General features: G+C 38.2%; 1 protein-coding gene across 4 annotated transcripts in view; it reads right to left on the bottom strand.

Moving 5' to 3' along the window:
* EIF4ENIF1 (eukaryotic translation initiation factor 4E nuclear import factor 1) overlaps positions 1 to 23,430 on the bottom strand; it is a 37,253-nt gene that overhangs the window by 11,990 nt on the left and 1,833 nt on the right. For 2 of the 4 annotated variants that reach the window (XM_034790759.1, XM_034790758.1), the window contains exons 3-10: positions 16,032 to 16,105; positions 14,380 to 14,507; positions 13,272 to 13,567; positions 10,615 to 10,816; positions 8,573 to 8,769; positions 4,708 to 4,843; positions 4,182 to 4,361; positions 1,579 to 1,808 (exon numbers count right to left, since the gene is read on the bottom strand). In XM_034790759.1, the coding sequence (XP_034646650.1) occupies positions 1,579 to 1,808; positions 4,182 to 4,361; positions 4,708 to 4,843; positions 8,573 to 8,769; positions 10,615 to 10,816; positions 13,272 to 13,567; positions 14,380 to 14,507; positions 16,032 to 16,105 (1,443 nt within the window). The remainder of the gene's footprint in view (positions 1 to 1,578; positions 1,809 to 4,181; positions 4,362 to 4,707; positions 4,844 to 8,572; positions 8,770 to 10,614; positions 10,817 to 13,271; positions 13,568 to 14,379; positions 14,508 to 16,031; positions 16,106 to 23,430) is intronic. The other 2 variants (XM_034790760.1, XM_034790761.1) reach the window with 2 other exon arrangements.

Genomic DNA, 23,430 nt, shown 5'->3' with positions numbered 1-23,430 from the left:
TTGTTCTAAGAGTCTTTAGAGACCTACAAGTCACAAACCCCAAACCTTCCAGGTACACCAGTTTATGCATGTTTGCAGATTGGAGAGAGACTGCACTGGACTAGATGAGACAGCTGAATTTTGTTAAAGCACAATAATGTGCTTCTTTTGAGAAGTGTCTAAAGACAGTAACCATGAGTTGTGTGTCTCGGTGCCTTCAGGATTAACTATGCTCAGTTTTCACCACACGTTTTGCCATTTTAGCAAAATAAACCTGACTATAAAACTAGGCTCACAGCAATAGTTCTACAGGCCAAATTCATACCTCAAGTTACACTTCTGAAACCCCACTTTCTTAATTTTGCCTTCATATATGCTTCTGCATTGAAAGTTAGAAGTTGGACAAGTATAGTGAAGGGCATAAGTTCATCACCAGTAAGACTTCACAGGCTAAGAAAAATAAATGAAGTTGATTTTCAAATTCCAGGTTGTTTGCAAGGCTGGAAATTTAGAAAAAAGCCACCTATCAACTGACACTTGATCTGAAGTTAAATAGAAATACATAAAACTCTGTATTAAACTTTGCCACCATTTTTACAATAACTAAAGATCCATTGGTTTAAAGGGCATTTCTAGTCTGAAGTCACAATAATGCATCAATACTTCCTACTGGATACAGAGATCACATTTGTTTTCTGAAAGATTAAGTTTCTAGTACAATTCTCAGTCTACCTCATGTTGGAGATGGTCATGATTTACTCCATTAAAGTAAAAGATGTATGTTAAATTTTAACCTAGCACAAGTCTGAGTCTTGTATACTGTATCTGTATTATCACAATTGTACAAATACTCATTGAAGCCAAGAGGTTTCAGAGCACCTATTACTGCTGTCATCTGAAGTATTGCAGGAAGCCAAATTGATCTGTTTTTCTACTAGGGAAACTGCCCCAAACACTTCCTCTAATACAAAGAGAGGAAACAAAGCAGTATTAGCTAGAGTTCTCTATGAAGTTATTAACACATGTGCTTTGTGCGATGTGCAACAGAACTAAATCATCAACAGAAAGATGTAAGTTGCCCAAAAAGTTATAACTTGAAGGGTTAAGACTAAGTGCAGAGATAAACCTTCTCCCCTAACCAAAATGGCCAATTCTTTTGTAGCATGAGATGTGATCTTTTATCAAGCAAGATCTAGAACTTTGCCTGTTAGCTTGTGGGTCAGACTGAGCAGTCTTTGTAAATCTTCAATAGAGGTCCACTTGTGTCTAATCAGGTGCTAGACTTCACGACTATTAAATTTTAACTACCAGACGCTCTTAGGAGGTGTTTGGCTATTGACTAAACTGGAAAACACACACATACCTCTTCTGGTCAGTGATCCCCTAAATGGAAGTAGTCCAGTTGCCAACATCTCCCAAAAAATAATCTCAATTACCAATTTAATTCTCAGAACTAGTATATTTACCATCACCCCATCGTATCCAACCAATGGTGAATATGAAAATCAGAAGAGTCATGCTGAGGTGCTTCCAGTTCATTTCCTGTATCTTGTCACGAATCCATTTATATTTTAGTAACGTCAGGAATTTGTTACTTACATTGACCTTGGGCTGTGATGGTAGAGTCCCACTTGCCTTCATGCTGCTGACTAGTTTATTAAATGCAGACATATCTCCGTCTTTCTTGAGCTGTCTGGAGCCAGCCACATTCAGTGCTTCCTCCATCTGCTGTGCCATGAATGGAGTAGCAATTTTCCCCTCCTGGTCCATTTTCAGGCCTTTTAGCCCAGCTTCTACTTCTTCCACTGAAAGTACAACTCCTGAATGTGCTGGGAAGTGGAAGGGGAAGACAGTTAAACTAGGTGCTCACTTTACAAGCATATGCACCAGTGCATAGAAGGGGTGGGGATCTGGTCATGTGCCATGAATATGTGAAGCTAGTTCTGGCTGTCACTTTTGTTTCAAAGCACTGTTTGAGCTACATAATATTCTCATTCAAATTAAAAATAACCTGAGCCGTGAACAATAAGCACAAAAGTCTTTACAAGCATCTTTAATTTTAGCTGAAGTTTTTAGCTCTCCTTTCTCTTGGGACTTGGAAGTTTAGGAAGGGAAGGGAAGGGAAGACATTTCATTCTGCAGTTTTGACAGTGGATTCTTAGCAGGAAGTACAGTCAGCAAATGTATTAGTGAGATTCTTTTTAAATATAGATTCTTGTAGATTTAAATAAAGTCATTTGCTATTGTGTTACAAGTATGTATAGATTATAATTTGTCTTATACTTCAGGAAACCAGACTTTTACAGCCATATAAGTGATGGCTATTGTTTGAAGAGAAAATACATACCTGGAAATCTACATACTTTAGACAATCACATGATTAGAATTTGAGCTGCATACATTTTCAACTGGGCTTAAGTTTCCCAAAGAAAACTAAAGCCATTATGGATCATGGGAAAGATTTCTAGAAACACCAACAAAATAAGGAACAAGCATCAGTAAGTACTGCTTATTTTCTCTGTATACCAGTTCCTGACATCCTTTGGTTATGCACTGATGTGAACAGATGGCAACATATGGGTACCTTGAAGAATAAGGAAGGAAAAGATAGGAATGTCCAATGGGTTTCTGTAAGAGATGCTGATCTGGAAACAAGTAGACTTACTGGAAATATGGCCATGAGGCAGGAGAGGGACAGCACAGCACACCACACTATTCTAACATGCACTACAGGGCATGAGGAAAAGAGCTGAATGCTGGAGGACAGACTAACCAATAGAGAGAAAACACCAAAATTTCTCAAGTGCTTGATTAGTATTTTATCATTGGGGACCCCCATGTCAGGTACTTTGACATGAGTGAACAGAAGTCTGCTCCGTAATTTGTATGTCTTTATCCTTGTTCTGTGATGAATACGTAACAATTAGAAGGCTGTTGTGGTAAAGGTAGACGTCTGAGCAGAATTCAACATTCAGACTTAGTTCAATATTTGTAAGCCAAATTGGGGAGAGCTTTCCTCCAATGTTCACCAGGCACTTCCTGCTCCCCAAACTGGGATGCTGGTCAGAAGTGTTTGCAATACTTTTGTTGGATGAATTCCTGTTCCTCCATATTTCCATCACTCAAATCAGGCAGCCTTTCAAGCTTTGCTCAGCACAGCTATTTAAAATTTACATGGCAATACATGCTGCTTGCCAATAAGACTGAAAGATTTGGAAATTAAACCTCAAGTTTCACAACAGTATGCGCACTTATGTTCAGTTTGCATATGCACATACAACAGGCCCAATGAGCATGCAAATTGGCAGTGTGCATGCACTTAAACCTGTGCCTAGTTAATTCTAGTAAATAGATTCAGTGCCAGTTTTAACATTGAAAAGGTTACATCTGACTTCAGTAGAATAGAAGCACTATGGAAGGAATCAATTCCCTTCTTAATTAGATATTGGTTTAACATCTGATACAGAAATAAAAGTCAGTTCCAATCCTGTGTTGCATTCCTACACTACTGGAGTTACTTTTCACTAGTAAAGCTGCTACTGAAAACATGTTTATGAGCCACAATTCTTTGAAGAGTTAAGTGAACTTTTAGACTATTGTGCCAGAAGTGTTGGGTTACAGTTTCCTGAAATGGTTTATGGGAAATTTTACCAGATATACCTGAAAAAGCTGCTCTGGGCCCTCATACACCTTAAAGCATGCAAACCTTTCATTGGTCCCATTTTAGATACGGAGACTTCCAGGATCACTTTGTGATCAGTATACAGGTAGTTGGCAAAAATAACTCACGGTGCAGGTTTTAGGAAGAGCTGCATAATAGAAATTTAAGTGTCAAGTAAATGTAGGACTGCTGACATTTTACCACGGTCTCTAATGTGAAGACCAGTTTAGATGCCAGGAACAGTAAAGCTGGAAACCCATTTACACACCAAGATTTGCACAATTTTGATGTATTAAAGTAGCACAGGCTAATGAGCATGTTCATGATGAAAATCCTGCTGATGTCATCCTATGATTAGGATGGAAGAGTCAGTGATGGTATCAACGTAACAGATTTGTGGGCCAGAGGGTTTTCTGAAGTGTAAGTAAACTTGTAGTACTTCCTACTTCTGAACCTCAGTTATCAAGGCTTGCCAGATCAAGGCAAAAGGTTTTCCAGAATGCCACCACAGGAACTCCACAATATCTGAAGAGGCACTTACTGCTCTCTCTAAGCTTTTCCTTGTTGGCTGAAAGACTTGAGAGGAGAGGTTTTAAGTCCACTTTGGCTTTCTGTAGCATCTCAAGGATGTCCACTTTGTTTTCAGAATGGTCTTCCAGTGGAATGGGAGCAAAGTAGTTTCCAGGGTTCTGGCCAGGGGAGAGAATGGCTTGCTCTAGACCTGAAACAGCAAAACCAGGAGCACTGCCACATCAGTTTACCAACTAAATGTCTCAAGATGACTACATACTGGCTACTAAGATTAATACTTCACTGAAAACTATGACTCACACCCCCTGCCTGAGATCAGCTGGAAAATAGAGAAGTGATGAGACCTTTTGCAGACAAGACTAAGAAGCTGTATACTCCAGCTACTTCCAAAAGGACATTTTTTGACTGATTAAACTGGAAAAGTTAATTACCTTATATCCTTATCTACCATGTTCTCACTGAAAGAATGGACAGAAAAAAGTGTGAAGACATGAGTACAGAGATTAAAGGACACTACAAAAGTTAGACAATTTTACCTGCTAGCCTCTCCAGTTCTTCATGTGGTGTGGATCTCAGGCTGCTAGAGTGACTTCCAGAACGACTAGGATTAGAGAACCACCTACTGAACCTGCTAGAAGACATCGAACCTTCCCCCAGCACATCCTCTATCATCTATATTATGGGGAAAAAAAAAAAAAAAAAAAAAGTTTTAGACAACAGTCTTAACAGGAGAAAGAATGGGAGGGTTTGATATACAAAAGAGACACTTACTGTATAACATGTAAAATTCCTTTGCTGCTGCTGACCTGAAGTTACACTCCCAGAATATTGGATTTGGAGTACGTTTTAAGCTACCATTTGTTTCCCCCTCCCCGAAGTTGCACCATATTTCTGTGTAACCAGTGTGTTGGTATAATCAATCATGCATTTTCTATCTGTACAAAATGAAGTCTGTTCCATATTTTATATTCTGCAACTGTCTGATTAAGCTATTATTGCAAATTCCACTGTACCAGAACAGCTGACAGATGAATATTCAATTGCCAGAATCTTCAGTCATTGGTCCAAAAATTAGCCCACGTGAGAGTAGTTAACACTTGACTCCATGGTTCAATGACCTATGATGAGCACTCAGGTTATAGGAGTTCATGTGAAGAGGGGCCCACATACAGTATTTTTATCTTCTGCAGAAACAGAGGAGGTAAGCCCAAGTGAAGAAAGATACTCTAACACTTAGAAGTGGTTCTTTGGGAGAGGGAAAGGCATATTGACAAGACCCTCTATGGAAGCCTATACTACCACCTGTGCTACACCATGTTGGTTATCCAATCACCTTCAATTCTTTCAAATATTGTTTGCAGAAGTAGCAAACAGGAACTATCTTACTCTAATGAATAGAGAACAGTAGAGAGTTCATTCATTCTTGGAGATTAGTGACTGTCAGTTTAACAACTGAAGCTTTTTAGAAGCTGAACAGCTAAATACAATTCTAACACTATTGTCAGCGTAAGCCCACCGTGTCAGTTCTACACTGGTCGCTACAAGTAGTTCAGAAGTAGTGATATGTGGCAAGCAACCATTTTAAATGATGTAAGCTAAAGCATTTCCATTTTGCAAGCTGGTTTTCACTAATGCATGTTTTGTGACGTATAAATTCATTTTCCAAGAAATCTCTGCCAGAGTCAAGTTTATCCCAAGCAAACTTAACTGTCCCAGTGTGGGACCTCATTCACTGTGTAGACAAAGCTTTGTTTATTTAGTTTCCTTGGTGTTTCATTCAGTCCAAGATGAGAAGAAACTCAATTGTTTGTCAGATGAGCCAAGCATGAAACCATTTACTTGTGGTTAGCATCTTGATGCCATTTGTTCATACATGTAAAGTTGATAAAAATTGAGCTGGAAGAACCTGAACAGTTTAACAGTTCTACATCTTTATCCATTTCATATACATATGGTACAACTGGGAAAGTAATCTTCACAAGAATGCCTAGGGACAGGACAGTTGCTAATAGTTGGAATAGCTTTTAGAGCACAACATTGCGCATGAGACTCTTTAAATTTTTAGGCAGTTGGAAAACTGGAATACTAGTTTTCCTACTATGTAGTCACTGAAGTTTCTGCTTTTGAACGAAAACAGGCATCATCCTGAAAGCTCACAGACCAGACAATCTGGTTTGTCACCACCTCTAGAGACTTAAGATTCCTGCCCTCTGTTAAGTTTGATGCACCATTTAAGAAAGTTTATTTGAAGGCCTTCCCCTAAATTATACTAGAAAGTTACCTTTATAATAAAGTAGGTAAGTATATTCTGCAGGTATCTTGAATTGTATCACACAAAACATTAAGCCAGGACTCAATTTTCAAGCCCCAGTGCTTGCATTTTGCAGCCTAATCACTCCCTTCCTTATTATTTAGGATAATTTGTTTCAATACTTCCACTTCCAAGTAAACAAAATTTCAACACCCCCCCACCCCCATGAAAATCACCATCTCACTATCCCTTTCAAATTCTTCTGCAACATTACCTGATCTAATTCGGACCAGTGAATTGGGATTAAAAAAAAAAAAAAAAAAAGATTCTTCCTCATCCCTAGCAGTTTAGTTGGCTCAATGCTGGGAGGGGCAGAGATAAATATGGATGTGCAATTTCTACTACTGCTAGCCTCTTATGAAGTAGCATTTCAGCCTATTACTTATTTTGTTCTTAAGTCACAAGAGCTAGTTGGTTTACAGTGACATGAGGGAAAGGCAACTCATAACGAAATGGGCCAGTTGCAGTTTATGACCTTTTAGAGAGTTATGGAAGAGGATTTTCCTAGTCTATGGAAAAGAGATTGGTCCATGATTTGCAGGCCAAGAACACTTGTCACTGCAGCCTCTGTCAAAAGCCAAAACAACATGCATCAGTACACAAGAACTAGGGGGCCACCAAATGAAATTCATAGGCAGCAGGTTTAAACAAACAAAAGGAAGTATTTCTTCAGACAATGCAGTCAACCTGTGGAACCCTTTGCCAGAGGATGGTGAAGGCCAAGACTAACAGGATTAAAAAAAAAAAAAAAACTAGAGAAGTTCATGGAGGATAGGTCCACCAATGGCTATTAGCCAGGATGGGCAGGGATGGTGTCCCTAGCCTGTCTGCCAGAAACTGGGAATGAGCAAAAGAGAATGGATCACTTGATTACCTGTTCTGTTCTTGCATTGTCCACTGTCAGAAGACTGGATACTGGGCTAGATGGACCTTTGATCTGACCCAGTATGGCCGTTCTTATGTTCTAAGTGATTCAGTATTGAAAGTGTTAACACTTGATTTCCATTTGCACCACAAGTTTTGTCTTCCAAAATTAACTTACTTAGTGACCAACTATAGTTTATGGACCTCAGCAACATATCATCTATGTGAATAGCACATTTAATCAAACATCTCTGTACTTGTGTTGTCAGTCCATTATCAAGACACAGTAACTATCCAGGTTTTCTTATTGAAAGGAATCTAGTTCTAGTTAAGTGAAGATTTTCTAGAACCACAGGGCAGGCTAATGCTATTGGCACAGCTTCATACTCCTTCAACCTATAATCTGACACTTATTACTTTTGGTATCCATCCTTCTACCTCCCATAGGGGCTTGGTTAGTTGCATTTTATATGGAACAATGCCTCTGGACATTCCTTCAACGTGAAGTTATGTTGGCCCATAAGCCCTGTCAATTAAGTAGGAGACACTCCCATGTCAGTTTATCCATAATACTACTACAGCATCTGCTATATAGCTATATGATCCATTAACTGGATTCAACTTGAATCAATTATGTTAAAAATCAATCTGAACAGGCTCTTCTACTGTACAAGTTTTCAGAGGTTGTCTGCCTCTTATTCTGAAGTGTTTGAGAATCCATGATTAAGATATATTCCAATAGACTAGAAAAGCAAGACAGTGAAATTATATTTTGAACCTAAGTACAGTGTCTGAAGGAAATCCACCAAAAAAGTTGATTGGAACTCTTTAGCTCCACCATAACCATTCCCTGCAAATACCGTGTTCTGGAACTCCTAGAAAAGAGATCCATAATATTAACTCATGCAACCTTTACCAAAAGAGTGAGAAAAAAGTAAGGAATTAAGTTGTGCCACATATTAAGTGCTTCTTTTAAACCCAGAGATTGAAATAGTAATCCAAGAAGGAAAACTGATTTTAGAAGCAACATCTTTTACTAAATGGGCTATAATATGTACTTCATTTGTCAAATCAGGATGAGAAAGTTTCCCCAAATCTTGAGTATTCACATTAAAAAGAGTCCAAGAAACTTTTCCATAACAAAAAAGTAATTTTAGTTTAAAAAAAAAAAAAAAAAAAAAAAGACAGTAGTAGCTAAAGATGGTGCTTCTGCCACACGTACATACCTGACCTAAAACGTCACTCACCGAAGCCAAACCAGGAACACTCTTATCCAGGTTAAAGAATTCATTGAAGTCAAACTCTCCTGGAGCTGGTTCTTGTAGAACAGATTCCCTGGGAACTTCTTGATCTGCTGCAGTTTCATGGGCAAGGACAGACCGCACTTCATCCTCTTCTGCCACTCCACCATTGCATTCTAGTCCTTTGAGGATAAAAGAAATGTAGTTCATTGCTCCTGATTAGGAGACCACAGTTACTTCCAGAGGAGAATTATCTACTGGTTAATCCATAGGATTGGTTCAGACAGACATGGCTTTTGTTCCAGACTTTGATCTGGCTAACTGCATGAATTTAACCCAATTTATGTTGCAAGCAGCACACAAAGAGCACAAATAGGAATTGGGACTCATTGTGCTAAGCAAGCTCTGTAGCTACAAGAATCCCTGGCATTAAGATCTTAGAGTGTTTCATCTACTTTAATCAGTATACAGATGAGGTACAAATCCTATTTTTAAACAGCTTTACTGAATTACCACAAGCAGTCTTCTCAGGTGTGCCCACAAGCCTGCTGCATCATTGCTGCTCCAGTATCTACTGCTTCACCCTGCCCACTCCACAAAAATAGACCAAAGCCAAAAACCAGCCAGACATTTGTTAATGAAAGCGTCCACAAGTTTTCTGGCCTCTTCGCCCACTGCACTATGCTGGCAACTGCCACTCTCTTGTCGGAGGTGGGGTGTTTGTGGGGGAAGATAGGCTCCTGCTACTTTCCTCCCTCTGGGGAGGACCATTCCTGTAAGGGCAAGCCTCATCTGGACTGGCATCTGCCATGATTATAAATATTCTATTTAGGTACTTATGGTCCCATCATTGTTGTAGCAACCAAGAACCTCTCAAATATTGTGTTTTTATTTGTGATCTCAGAGTCCACCAAACAAAAAAGTTATTGGTTTATAGTCTATTGTACATCTGAGACTTATCTTCTTTACAGGAGTGCTCTGAAGAAGCAGTAAAGCAACTGCAGTGCTGTCAAATGCATGAGTATTGTACAGTAATTAGAAAATCTCTTCTGGATCATTAAAGTTGACTGTGTCCCTTACAGAGCAGCAATAATCCTACTCTATCAAACGTTAGAAGACATGATTTCCTCCCCACCCTTCAGTCATGTCTACAGTTTAGTTCTAGTAGTGAATTATGGCTATGTGATTTGCTAGAGAAGTTAGCACAAAGTCATAGGGAGTTTATTATTCACTTAGGGCATGTTTAGGAAGTCCTCAGGTCTCTACAAGGCCACTGCTGTGGGTCTGGCATTTTGCTATGAAGTACACTTTATTGAAGCAGCATGCCCAGTGCTCCAGCTAGGAAAGGATAATGAATACTGCTGTTCCAATCCCACAACCATTGCAGCCTTCTCAGATTCGTGTGAAGCTTCTAAGGTTGCTTCTTCAACCAAAGCAGTTATCTAATGACTAGATGGCAAAGACAGATGTAGTCCAGGTGGTAGCTTGCATACTATCCTAAAGAATCATCAGGCAAAGATATTACTGTAAGAATCTTACAATCTTCTCCCCCTTGAGAGGTTGTACATGGTTTACCTCATGACCACTACATTATGGCACTTCCAGATTTGCCAGAGGATACTGTTATTTTCCACAGCAAAAAGATAGTTAAAACTTGCCTTAAGTTCTGTGCTCCAGAATGATCAGAAGCCAAGTCATAAGATGCACATTTTCCAACCCAATATAGTTTATCATTACTCAATGGAGGAGTGATGTTTTTGGGAAAGCATGATACAATTGCAGCCCTCAATGCTGTTAAGTTAAAAATCCAAGATTGCTACATTTGATCTAGTTTTCCCCATCTATATACCCATTAGCATGGCTACAATCATGTCATGGAATCCGACTTTGAGACCTGTCCATGACTTACTAAAAATAGTCAGTGACAAAATTGTAGACTTTCATATTAGTATTACCACACAAAGTTTGCTTTCCAACTTTAAGTCCAAGAGAACCCCTCTTGCCATTCCAATTTGGCTGTTACATACCTTCCTTCAGAGAGGTTGTGCGTCGTCTTGTTCGTTTTCGTCCTTTATGATCTTCCTCTAATATTTTATCATCGAAGCCAGTGAGCTCAATGGTTTCAGACTGACTTGTGGGTCCAGCAGAAAACCACTCTGGCTCTTCCTCAGTGTAGGAATCATTTCTTCTACGTTCCCCAAAGACACGTTTACTATCCCCAAATTCCCTCTGAATTTGGTAGTTATAGCATGGAGAAGGAAATTAGAAAAAAAGTTAGTGTGAATGTTTCTCAAGAGTTTCAGTTTTCTTCTTACTAGTTCACAAGCAATAGTTCTCTGGTCTGAAAACATTTCAAATAGAAGTTGTAGATAAGTTCATTCTATTATGTCTTTTAATGCATCTCCCTGCCAATGGGCTCAGTATGCTTTTTAGCATTCTAATTTTAAATAGATCAGGGAGCTTCTGCTACTTAAGAGCAAGATCAATTGTATACAGTTGACAAACTAATAGAACTTTTAAGTCTCATCACTTATGCTTATTTAGGTTGTTAGAGTTCTAAGTAGTTTTCTCCTCCCCCACCCATACCCCCATGGTATTTATACAGATGTTCAAAGAATATACAGTAATGTTCCCCTAGTATGTTTTGACAAGTTATACATTTAGTTCTTCTTCTCCATCCCCTAATCATTTGTTGCTCTTTGGTCAATATACTTCTGGTAAGGAGGTACTTAGATGAGCTATAGTCACACTACTAGGGCCAGACAAACTATTCACTCTGCACTAACATACTTTTGTACTCCTTAAAATTGTGTGGCTTTTTTGTACATTTGAATCAAAGTGATTTAAGTCAACCATTTAAATCAGCAAGCAGGAAACCTGGATTTAAAATCAATTTTAAAGTACAAACAGAAAACATTATTAGTTTCTTTATGAAAGAAAGATTGAATCTCATTGGTTGGTAACCATTAAAAAAAATGCTGATTTGCAACTAAATATAGCTTGTGTACTAAGTTTGGTATCTATATACATCTAAACAATTATATAACTTACATTTATTAAACAAATGTTCCCATTTCTAATGTATTAGATAAAGAATTTTATTGGTTATTTATATTAAGCTGTATTTGGATGGAAATTAAAATGTTGGTTTTATGCTTAATTGAATTTATTAAATAAACTTCTAATGTATCAGCACACTTGAGCTTTATCAAAATGTGTTTCGCATTTAAAACAGATTTATTAAACAATGGAAATATGATCTTTAGTTAGCAAATTCCCCCCTGCCCCAATCACCATCGGGGTAATCTCCTTCAACATTTTCTAACTAGTAAATCTCATCCTTTGACACCCAGTTTTTATTCATAGATCGGAAGAAAAAAACAAAAAAAACAAAAAACAAAAAAAAAAACAAAACACACACTTTCCTGCTTTTTCAACTCAACTTGGAATCAACTAGTCATTCAACTGAACTACCTGAATGAACTCAAAGTGTTCTCTAAATCTTCATAAGCTCCTGCTGTCAAAAGCTGGTTTGGCACTTCAACAAACTCTGGTTCCAAATGCTTACCCAGCAAGTTTCACCAGTCCAGCATTTTAACTTTCTTTAAAGCTTGGCAGCAACCATGCTTATTTTTTGTTTAACTTAAATGATTGATAAATTTAAACCTTAAGTTAAATTGCCTATATATTACATTTTCAATTAACTAGATTTAAAAAAAAAAAAAAAGGGGGACCACCTAATGATTTAGTTTGGTTTTTTAATCCACCCTGTTTGTTGCCATATTACAATGCAAACTTGTTCCCCAGATATGTTAGTTTGTATTCCCCACCTCCAAGGAGAATTTTTTCTGCCTATTTTTCCATGACTCTGGGCCTTTGCATTACTTTAGTCAGCTATATTTGCAATGCTACCCAATTTAGTATTGCAGAATCAATGACTTGAGAGAATGTGTTTAATGTTAACACTAGACCTAATCTAGAGTCCTGTGATACTTAACTATATGGAATTGTAATCTTTTATCCTACTTAAGAGAATACAGTCTAACACACACAAGGACATTTAGTGAAGCTGAAAGGCAGCAAATTTAACAGCTAAAAGAACATGCTTTTTCCCCACAATGAATAGTTAGCCTATGGAAGTCATGGTCATAAGATACCATGGAGGTAAAGATCTTAACAGAACTGGACACCTATATTAATATCCACAGTTGCTCTAAGGATTAAAACCAAGTTTTGGAAGATATATACATGCTCATATTTCAGGGCACAAGTCACTTCCTAATGGTGGGTAAGTGACAGTTTCCAGTTAAGTTATGAAATGGATTTCTTTAAGAACTGTGGCACAAGAGCACGTCACCTTCCACAGAAGACTAAAGATTACATTCAAGCCACATAACATTATATACTAGGCAGGGTTCTACTCTGATGGAGCAAGAACTATCAAACTTCTGGGGTACCAAAACCACCAAAAATTCCTTAGTCATCTGTTTCACTCACAGGTTATTGCCATGATGTTACCACCATCTGACATCTGTAACAAGGAAGTTTAAAATCTCAAACTCATCTAGTAGATCGATAATCCAACACCAGAAACCACCACAGTTGATATCATTTGAAAGACCAGGAATTGAATAGGCAGAGACCCCATCAAATTTATTATGAAAACACAGTCATGAGAACAAACCCTGAAACGCTTGTCTTTGTAGTCCCTCTCACGATCTCTGTCCCTCGCATCTCTAGAATCACGCATGTCCTTTTCACCACCCCGGTGGTCTTTATCAAAGTTGCGGGCAGAGATGATTCTCCCACTTCCAATCCTACGTCCACCAATAACACGAACACCATCATTCTCCTTTTCCAAAGGGCTCCCCGCTCGACGTGAGCTGACAGCTGCAGTCACATGGCAGCCTCCTCCAAAGCTCCGCCTTTGGGGACTTAGGACTACATCCAAATCATCTTCTTTCACCCGCTCCCTAGGATCTGCGGATTGGAAGAGTAGTGTTCTAGAGAAGCTGTGTTACTTTGAGAACAGATTAACTTGAAAGTTTGACAAGTAGCCAGTGGAATTACAGAGCCCATTTGTAACACACTGGAATATACTCAAATTTTAGCTACAAGTACTTGAAAACAGATGTTTCCCTATACCTAGAGAAATACAAAGTTAAAATAGTTTATATCTCAAATGTCTATAAAGCCATAATCATTTCCAAGTCATTCCTTGTTTGAATCTCCTAACCTCAAAGTACTGCCACAAAAAGTGTGATGAGAAGTGAAGCATTATAAATTTATATTGATGGAATGATATCCAAAAAGATCAAACAAAACTAGAACATGGAGGGGTTTTATTTATTTACAGAGAGACATTGAGGAATTATTGCCTTTAATGCCCTAGCCAAGTGTCTCATGGAGAACAAACAAGTTTGAGGCCTTAACTTCAAACAGTTACAGGGAAAATCCAATAGTGTATTTCCACTAGTAAGTACTGGGATAGACTAGCAACAGGTGCTTTTTTTTTGGGGGAGGGGGGGCAGGGGAAGGGAAGGTAGTCTGAACCTCCTTTGAAGGCGATTACACAGTGGTAAGACGACTAGTGGCCAGTCTGCACTAGCACTCCCACTGTTGCTAAAGCAGAGATTTTGCTAAAGTTATAGTTGTAGACCTCTTTCCTTCAGATTATATTTAACACTTCCCGCACTCACTTTTATACCACCACTGTAAACCATCAGGGAATAATTCTGCCACTACCCTAGGTTCTTATTGAGCACCTCATATTGTAAAAATGGTGCACTCACCAACTATCCTGCGCATGAGAGAAGTCCGGTCTGAATCCAAGTCTCTTTTGAACCCTTCCACTGGTGAGGTTCGCCCTGAACTTGGGTACAGAGATGCATGCCATTTCTCAGGGTCCCAAACGCCATCACTATGCAAATAAAATTACAAAACCCTTTAAAAAAAGTGTTCACTTTAATAAAGACAAGATGTGCTTTAAGCCACTAATCCATTATAGTAATACTTAAGCTAGAAGGGCTGCACTCTGACTAGTGATCTGTGCTTCTGACTTTTCAACTCAAGGCTGCATCCAGTTTCCTACCTCAAACTGGCCCATTTACATGGTATGCCAGATATCTTTATGAAGGTAGGAAAATGTGGAAGAGTTGTGTCAAATATCAGTATAAAGATAGCACAGGGATACATGCTAAATATGCAAAGTAGTATGAAACCAAGTTCACACTTGAAGGTTCCATCCCCAATTTATCTTCCAAGAATAAGATTTGTTCTCTTCCAATGTTATGTGTTAACAGGACTTCCTTTAACACCAATTACAATTCTGTCATTTGCCTAGGAGACAGGTTAAGACACTAATCTTACCACTATACAGATCCCTCTTGAGCAAATCATTCATAGTACAAGCCAGAAATGCATGTGCCTTCAATCTTAAAGTGAATGAAATGAGAAAGCAAAGTTGCCATAACAACTTATTGCTATATGTTGCCAAGAAAAAAAAGTAAAAAGTGTCGTTGGTTCAAACTGCAAACAATTTCAAAGCCCAATAATTCTCCTTTTTGATGCGCCACTATCTTATCTTCAAATTTATATACTCTTAAATTAGGAGTTCACAGCTTCAGTTTGCCTTGTTCTTTCTAAGTTTAATCTAATTCTATTTTACACCTTAGATGTTGCAATAAGTGAAAGTACTAACTAAGCCTTTTTGAGGAGTATCGAACAATAGAAGGTCAGTATAAGGAATTTATACAAAGGAGTCTTTGCAGCTGAGGAAAGGCAATATTGAATAATGTCCACCAATGACTGTAGTGACAAGTGCATCAAACCAACCATCAACACCTGGATTTAAATATATATCTCATTCTACCTAGATGCTTATCTGGCTCACAGAAGTACCACAATATGGCACAGAAGTAGTTTGACAAAAACCTTGTAGCAAGTAATGCTATGTTTCAGGTTTCAACCCAGATGTATTAGGACAGCTATATTAAACTTGGATACACCCAACCTTGCCTCTAGACAGTTCTCAATTCTTAGAGAAGTCCTTTTGCAGGTACTGAGGGACCAGGGAGACAGGCAATATTAAGTGAAAGAAAAGGGTTTCCCTGCCTAAAGTCTAGTTTTTGTAAGCTTGCAATATCTATACTATGTACAGTTATCCTCTGGTGCATTTCTCTCATGCTACAATTTATACACCATGTAAACATACACAGGAGTAGTATGGATACCAGCTATAGAGCTAAAGATACTTTGCTCAGACTACCCCACCCTATGTCTATTTTCTGAAAGGGATTAGCTTAAAACAAGCCTTGGTGGGGGACTTAAATGCATTAAGATAAACAAAGTACTTTTGATGGTAAGGGTTTTTCTTGTGGAATTTAAAAAAAAGATTATCCAGTTAAAAACAAACTGTCAAGTTTATTTTAAGACCAGAAAATACCTGTCATATTTTTCAGAAAGACATGAAGGCCTCTGTTTAGAGTGGGGACGCTCTTTAATATCCAAGAGTTCTTCCTGGAAAGGAAAAGCTTTAAGTTAGTTCTGACTCCCACCTGGGTAGGATATAAACAGAAAGCAAACCTTGTTCCAGAGCATACAGGTTTGTTTAAATATCATAGATGACGTTAACTAATCTGAATGTTTTCCCAAAATATTGATCTGATTTTTTGTTCAAAGTACAATTCAACTACCATTACTGCAATACTTGAAAGAGTCTACCAACAGGTCCATTTTTTATTTCAGCTGCAACAGTGCTGTCATCCTTCCAACACAAACTATATCTAGATGGGCTTTTGCACAGCCATAATAAGAGCCTTTCAACTATAGAAGGATTAATTTAAGATTAGATCTGAACTCCTTATATAGAAATAAAATTTTTAGTAACATTTAAAAAAAGTTTGACTGATGTCACAATTCAAACCAAAATTGCAATTTTGAGTTTTGATTCAAGAAGAGTTAGACTTCAATTCAATGAAAGCCCCCTAACTGAAGCAATACAGTGCACCTAGAAACTATGTATTCCTTCATTCTTTTGCTGGATTGCCAATAGATTAGAACTTTGATAAAAGGTTAAGATACTAGCTATTTTGGGTGTAGGATTCACTATTAATGTCAATTTGAGGGAAGACAAAGTAGAAACATAGCAATTGATGTGTTCTTCACATAAGCCTTTATTTAAGTTATACTTTATACATAAAGAATCAATGCAGATCTGTATTAGGAGTTTCAGTGAAATTTAAGGGTTCTCTACCTATTGACACAAGTGACAGCTTAGTATTCCGGAAAAGCAACATGAGACTGATATCTAACAGATGGCATTCCCAAACAAAGGAGAACATCAGGTTTGGTGACAGATTCAGTTTGGTCAAGAGCAACAAGCAGCTGCTTTGTCTAGATGCTGGGGAGGGCTTGAGTGAAATGAGATTGTTGAAAGTGATTGTCAGAAAAGCATTAGGTGGTACAATGTTGCCACAAGCCAATCCAATGGGAACTCTTTCAAATTGTTTATCCTTTGAGGGACCATGCTTTCTGACCATTATGATTCTGACTGAACAATTTGTTCAGAGAACTGATTTTAACATGAGTTGAAGTAGAGGATTCAGAGCTATTTTAAAACAGATTATGTGCTATTGATGCTAGGAGCAAATAATTCACATCCCATGATAAAGCAAAAAAAATTAGAGTTTGGGACATATGGATTCAAAGTTAACGAAGACAGAAGCAGTGGTGCTGAAACTTCATTAATTGCAGGAAGTGCTAAAACATTTAATTTTAAGTGGACTAGAAACATTTGGGAGATGCAAATCCTTGAATAACTTGAGGCTAGTTATATCCCTCTGCTAAAGCACATTAAAAGGATTTTTTAAAATGGTACAAATATCCTGGACTGATAGAAAAAACAAATTTGAGACAGTTTTAAATTCTTAGTAGAGATCAAAAATACTGGAAGAGTTTCAGTGTTCTGTTTTTTTGGGGGAAGGGGAAAAGAGGGACAAAACATTCTTGTTCAGGGTGGATAAAAATCAATGATTTTTTTTCCATAAAAAAAATCAATTTTTTTATTTAAACCAAAATTTTTTGGACAAAATGCTTGAGGAAAAAGCCTATCACTATAGCTCAAAGATATCTCATCATGGAATACAGATTATAAATTCTAAAGTATGAGACAATATATTCATGTAATGTTTAAGAAACATTTTGTAGATGAGCTCCAATAGTTCATGGATTAGGGACCCAATCTTATGAAGTTCCAGGGGCTCCTGTATAGATTATTTAGGTTAATCTTTCTATCTACCCAATGGGACTCAGTGCTCAGTCTAGAAGATACCATCAGAGATGCTTAGTTTTGCAGTTCTCAAACTGGATTTGTGTCTCCAGAGATAACATACTTGTTAACAGCAAAAAGTGTTTTTAAATAAATATATGGAGGTGAGAAACAGACCTCAACCCTATTGTCCTTCTGAAAAATTGTGTACACAGAATCAATCCCTTACTTCTCTCTAAAAGTAAAAAGTTTCAAGAAGTTCAATGAATAGAAGATTGTTGGGGGCAGAATAGATCTGGACAAGGAAAAGAAGTCTGGAGATAATGTGAGAAGGGAGGGACGGGCAGTAGAAACAAGAGCAAAACGGTTTGAGCAGCATATTCCAGAAGTCTTGAGGTCTTTCTGAGTGTAGCCTTCATTGATTGGAGATCTACCGTACCATTCTCTCACCAAAGGGGAAAACCTATAATGGCAGCAGGCCGTAAGAGAGACCCAGTTTGGGAATATTTTAATGACATTCCTCTACCTGTGGGTAAGACAGGGATGTGTGCAAAATGCAAACAGTGCAACAAAGAAATGCAAGGCCTGGTTGCCCAAATGAAACATCATGAGAAATGTTCCTTCTCAGGAAGAAGCTGCCTTGAAGATGAAAGGAACATGTCTGAACATGCAGGATCTTCAGGTTGGTAACAATCATGGATTTCTACAAAAAGCGCATTCTTGTTGATTAAATGGAGTCTTCCTGATTAGTGATTTAAATCAAATCCACCCTGTTCTTGTTGTTAGCAAGGATACCTTTAACATGCTAGCTAAGGCGGCTTGATAGCTCCTAACTGCATTAGTTACTCTTGGACAGCTCATCTGTGTTTGGTGGGATTGGGGTTTTTTTTAGGTTTACTTAGATATTTGGGTTTCAGCTTACACAAATACTTATGCATGTCAGTTTGTGCCCCCCCAAATTGTAATGAATCTACTTTAATTGATTTTAGTCTGAATTTTGCAAGTAAATCCTCCAAAATTAATTTTTACAGCCCAGATTACACAAGAATGCTAGAAGCAAGAGACAGAGCAAATTTTAAAATTTGTACTAAAGGTTTAAGTGCATTATCTACTAGGAGTATTCCAAAAATTCCCTTTAGCGGAGCTGGACCAACTAATTATAATCAAAGATAAGCAGAGGGAGAAGAGGACAGAAATCTGAATTTACTCTGTGGACCAAGCTAATTAAAAAATAGGTACTAGCAAAACAGGCCACTGAAGTTGCAGAATTTGCATAAAACTAACCCATTCATGAATGCATATGATCACACCTCCCATTGTCTTGATCAACCCAATATTTGGGCCAGAACAAGGATACTAGGGCAACTGAATGGCCAGAATGGTCAAGGATTTCATCTATTTAAAGTAGGTTTCTGGTACTTCACAGAAAATCAAATAGACTTTTCAAATAAGTATGAACAGACTATTTGAACAAGGACTTTAATATCTTAAGTCTACATTAAAAATAAAGTAATGCACAAGACTGGCCTTTTTCTTGACATAGGCTCTGAGGCTAGGTCTACACTTTCTGTTGTGCTGGTATAAGTTATGTCAAATGCATGGGAAAACACCCATACCCATGAGCAGCACACCTACGCTGGCAAAACCCCCAGCATAGATGAAGCTAATTGACAGAAGAGTGCTTCTAGGGTTGTGAGTTCAAACCTTGAGGGGGCCCCACTTAGGGATCTGGGGCAAAAAAAATCAGTACTTGGTCCTGCTAGTGAAGGCAGGGGGCTGGACTCGATGACCTTTTGAGGTCCCTTCCAGTTCTATGAGATTTTTTTTTAAGTATCAGTGATTGTAAAAAGGCAAGAAAGTAATTTTCATGCTAGGTTTACAGTTATAATTTTATGTTCAAAGTGCTGTGATAAGATTTACTAAACAATTACTACACAATTGTGAAGCAGACAAGCTTTATCCCAATTTTAGTGATTAAATGGAAGCAGAGCTGGGATTAAAATTTGGAAGATTTAACTCAACAGCACCGAGTCCTCTCTAGATATATTGTTTATATTATAGTAGTTATTCATAATTCAGCATTGGGTAGAATGAATATATGCCACACATTTAAGTCTTCCCCCTTTACTATTAGGCTTCAAATAAAATAATTAAAAAACACCACATTCTATTACAGCATACTCTGTGAAGTTACCTTTAAGATAAACTAGAAGACCAGCCATCATCTCTGTGCTTTAAATGGAGCAAATCAGAAAAAGGAGCGGCATCAGTTCTTTGGACAGCAATTTACATCACTGTGGCACTGAGGGTGTTGGTTTCTGATTAACCCTACTCCTTCTCAAGTTGTTTTAGTTCAGGAATCAGGGAGACAAACTGATAGTGCCGAGCAGGAAGGAGCCAGAAGAATAAAGGGATCCTAGCAGTAGCCAGGACATACAGCACCAAGCTAGCCTGAAAAGGCAACTTCTCCCTAGAATCTAATGATTCAGTGCTTCTTCACACAATCCAGTCAGTCAACCTAGGGAATTTATTGCAGGAGGAGATGTTGTTAAGGCCACCAGTGTAAGTAGGTTCAAAAAAATTTGATAAGATCATGTGCATAGCTCCATAAATAGCTATTAGCCAAGATGGTTAGGGATGCAACTGCACACCTTGGTGTCCCTAAACCTCTGACTGCCAGAAGCTGGGCTTGGACAACAGGGGATGGATCACTTGATAATTGACCTATTCGGTTCATTCCCTATGAAACATGTGCCACTGGCCACTGACAGAAGACTGGATACTAGACAGACCACTGGTCTGACCCAATATGGCCATCCTTATGTTTTTATATGCTTGAGGCTTGTGATGAGTGGATTAAAAAAAAGATTTGCAGTCTGCATGGACAATGAAGCATTGAGCCATCTGACAGCAAACATTAAGTTTAAGCAAATTAGAAATACCAAAAAACACCTGGGGCTGAAAAGCCAGCACCTTATTTCACCTAAAAAGGAAGATTTGAGCGCAGCAAGATCATCCAAAATATGACTGGATATCTAAAGCAGATATCAACCAAAGACTGTCTAGCCTACTGGGTAACATCCATAGCAATGTACAACTATGTAGAACCACAGCTATGCTAGCATAATCCTGTAGTGTAGATGCAGCCTACACCAATAGAAGGGGTTTTTCCATGAGTGCAAGAACACCATTTCCCTGACCGACAGTAGCTAGGTCAATGGAAGCATTCAGTCAACTTCGCTGCCTAACCTCTAGGTCAACGTAGTTATGCTGCTCAGGGGTGCAAACAAATCCACAATTCAATTTTAAGCGTAGACCAGGCCTGAACAGTACAAGTTTGCCAAGTTCTCTATGAATGCAAAGGTCAAAAGCAGCTACTTAGTTTACTGGTTTAGACAAAGCATGAGACACCATAAGCTATAATAATGAGCTTTGGGTTGATAGTCAGGAGCCTGTGTGTTCTAGACCAGGCTCTTTCAGTGACTGACTATGCAGCCTTTGAGATGCAATTTTATCTCTGCCTCAGTTCCCTTATTTATAAAGTGGGAATAATACTTATACTTCTGTTAGTGATGGTGTGGATTAGTATCTGCACAGCACTTGGAACACAAGTTTTAAGTATTGCTAAAAAACTACATTTTAGTTATTATTAAAAAAAACCTACACTGGTCACCTTTTGAAAACTATTAGATCAAAGGGTTTGCAAGCTTTTATGATGTGTGGATCAACTGCCCTCTCACTCATCACCATGTGGCCCTTCCATTTGTAATTATGTAATGGGCCTGCAGTGACTGTTTACATAGCAGATATTAAATCACATTAAACTATGCTCCTAGCAGCTAGAAACAAGGAGAATAAATAGCCATTCTCCACAAAGCACCACTAAGTGTTCTGGACCATCAGTGGTTCAGACTAGTTTGGAATCTGGTGACTAATCATTATGCTTTTCACATGGATTTAAAGGTGCTCCGGTAATTAGCTAAACCATAGAATAAATCCTTTTACTTAAGAGAACAGATAACTTAAGATTTTTAAAGGGGTTAACATCTCTCGTAATTTACCATGTTTCCTCACTTTGGGAGGACAGAAGGCAATTGCCCCTAAAACTGCAATATCAATTGAATGAGACTAGAAGTATCCTGCCATTAGTTTAACAACTGCATCCTGATCAAAATGAGGGGCACAGAAATGCCAGAGAAATTAATATTGCATTGTTACTATTTTTGGTGCTGGGAACGCAGAAGCAATGGCAGCACATTCCTGGGGAGAGGAGCAAAACTCCAGGGCATTAGCAGTCTTGGTCTCACACATCAGGATTCAAGAGCAAGCTTGGATCTTTGTTTCCTATGCCAGTAGGAACTGGGAGCAAGGCAGAGGCACCTGTTTAGCTGTTGGACAAGATGTACCTTGTTGATTATCAGCCACCTCAGGCCCAACAAATGATATGCATCTACTAGAATCTGAAGGAAGCTACATACAGTACTCCGTTTTAGAGAAAATTGCTATACTTTCCACTCTCCCTCCCAACACAAGTCATCTCAAACTACTGAGAAGGGTAACAGCAAAGGGGACTGGGCACAGTGGCAGAACTAAAGATTGAGGGGAAGACATGCACAAGATTTAAGCAGCTTAATTGCACCTCCCTGCTCAAAAAAAAAAAAAAAATTGTTTTGGGAGTTGATGAGTCATTACTGATGTAAAACAACCAATAACCCTGCCTGAGCCCAACATTTCATTCCCTCACTTGAAGTTCTTTCCCATTACAAAACAAAAATGACAGCATTTTATACATAACTGAGTACAGTGATCTGCAGACAAGTAAAACCAATGGAGCTAGAGGATAAAAGGAGCCCAGGTCTAACAAAAAGCAAGGATCTTTGTATACATCTTGCTTTTTTTTTAAATATATGTATCTATAAAAATAGGTTTTGAGTCAGTGTTAGAAGGCATGCTGAAAGAAGCTAGTCTTTCACTTAATGGAGACAAGTAAACTTAGCAAAAAACCTTGAAGAGATTAATAAAAGTCTGTCTTAAAATTGAGACATACTTTCAAGAGAGAGTAATGGAATCAACTCACATTATATACTACCTAGCCTATGTAACTGCATTCTTATCGGTTACCCTTGGCCTTTCTCCTGTAACTGCATCCTTTTATTTATTAAACCCACTTGTTAGGATTTGTTTTATATTCAGATTGTAAGCTCTCCAGGGCAGGAAACATCTTTTTAATTTGTTTGAATCCTAATCACCATAGCAAACAAAATAGTTCTCACGTCTTCCCACAGCGAAGCAAACAGTTTCAGCAGTGCTGCCAATGCAGAATACCAACATTAACAGAAGTGGGCTACCAGTTTATCTCTAATATACAAGAATTGGATAGTTTGCAAGAGCATGAACCATAAGAGTATGGTGAGAACTATAAAGCTTAAGGCATCATAACTATAAGACAGTGTCAATACTTTAAAGTTTCTTCCAACTTTAAATATCTGTTAGTGTCTTATGTATGGCCTCAGCTTCCCCCGGTTCACGACTGAACTTATGAAGTAAGTTCTGAAACTGTATTCACTGCACAAGG

The sequence above is a fragment of the Trachemys scripta genome, chromosome 15 (assembly GCF_013100865.1).
Source record: "Trachemys scripta elegans isolate TJP31775 chromosome 15, CAS_Tse_1.0, whole genome shotgun sequence".
NCBI classification, from domain to species: Eukaryota; Metazoa; Chordata; order Testudines; family Emydidae; genus Trachemys; species Trachemys scripta.
Note: the sequence above shows the minus strand (reverse complement) of the source record. Positions and strands in the feature narration are given on the sequence as shown.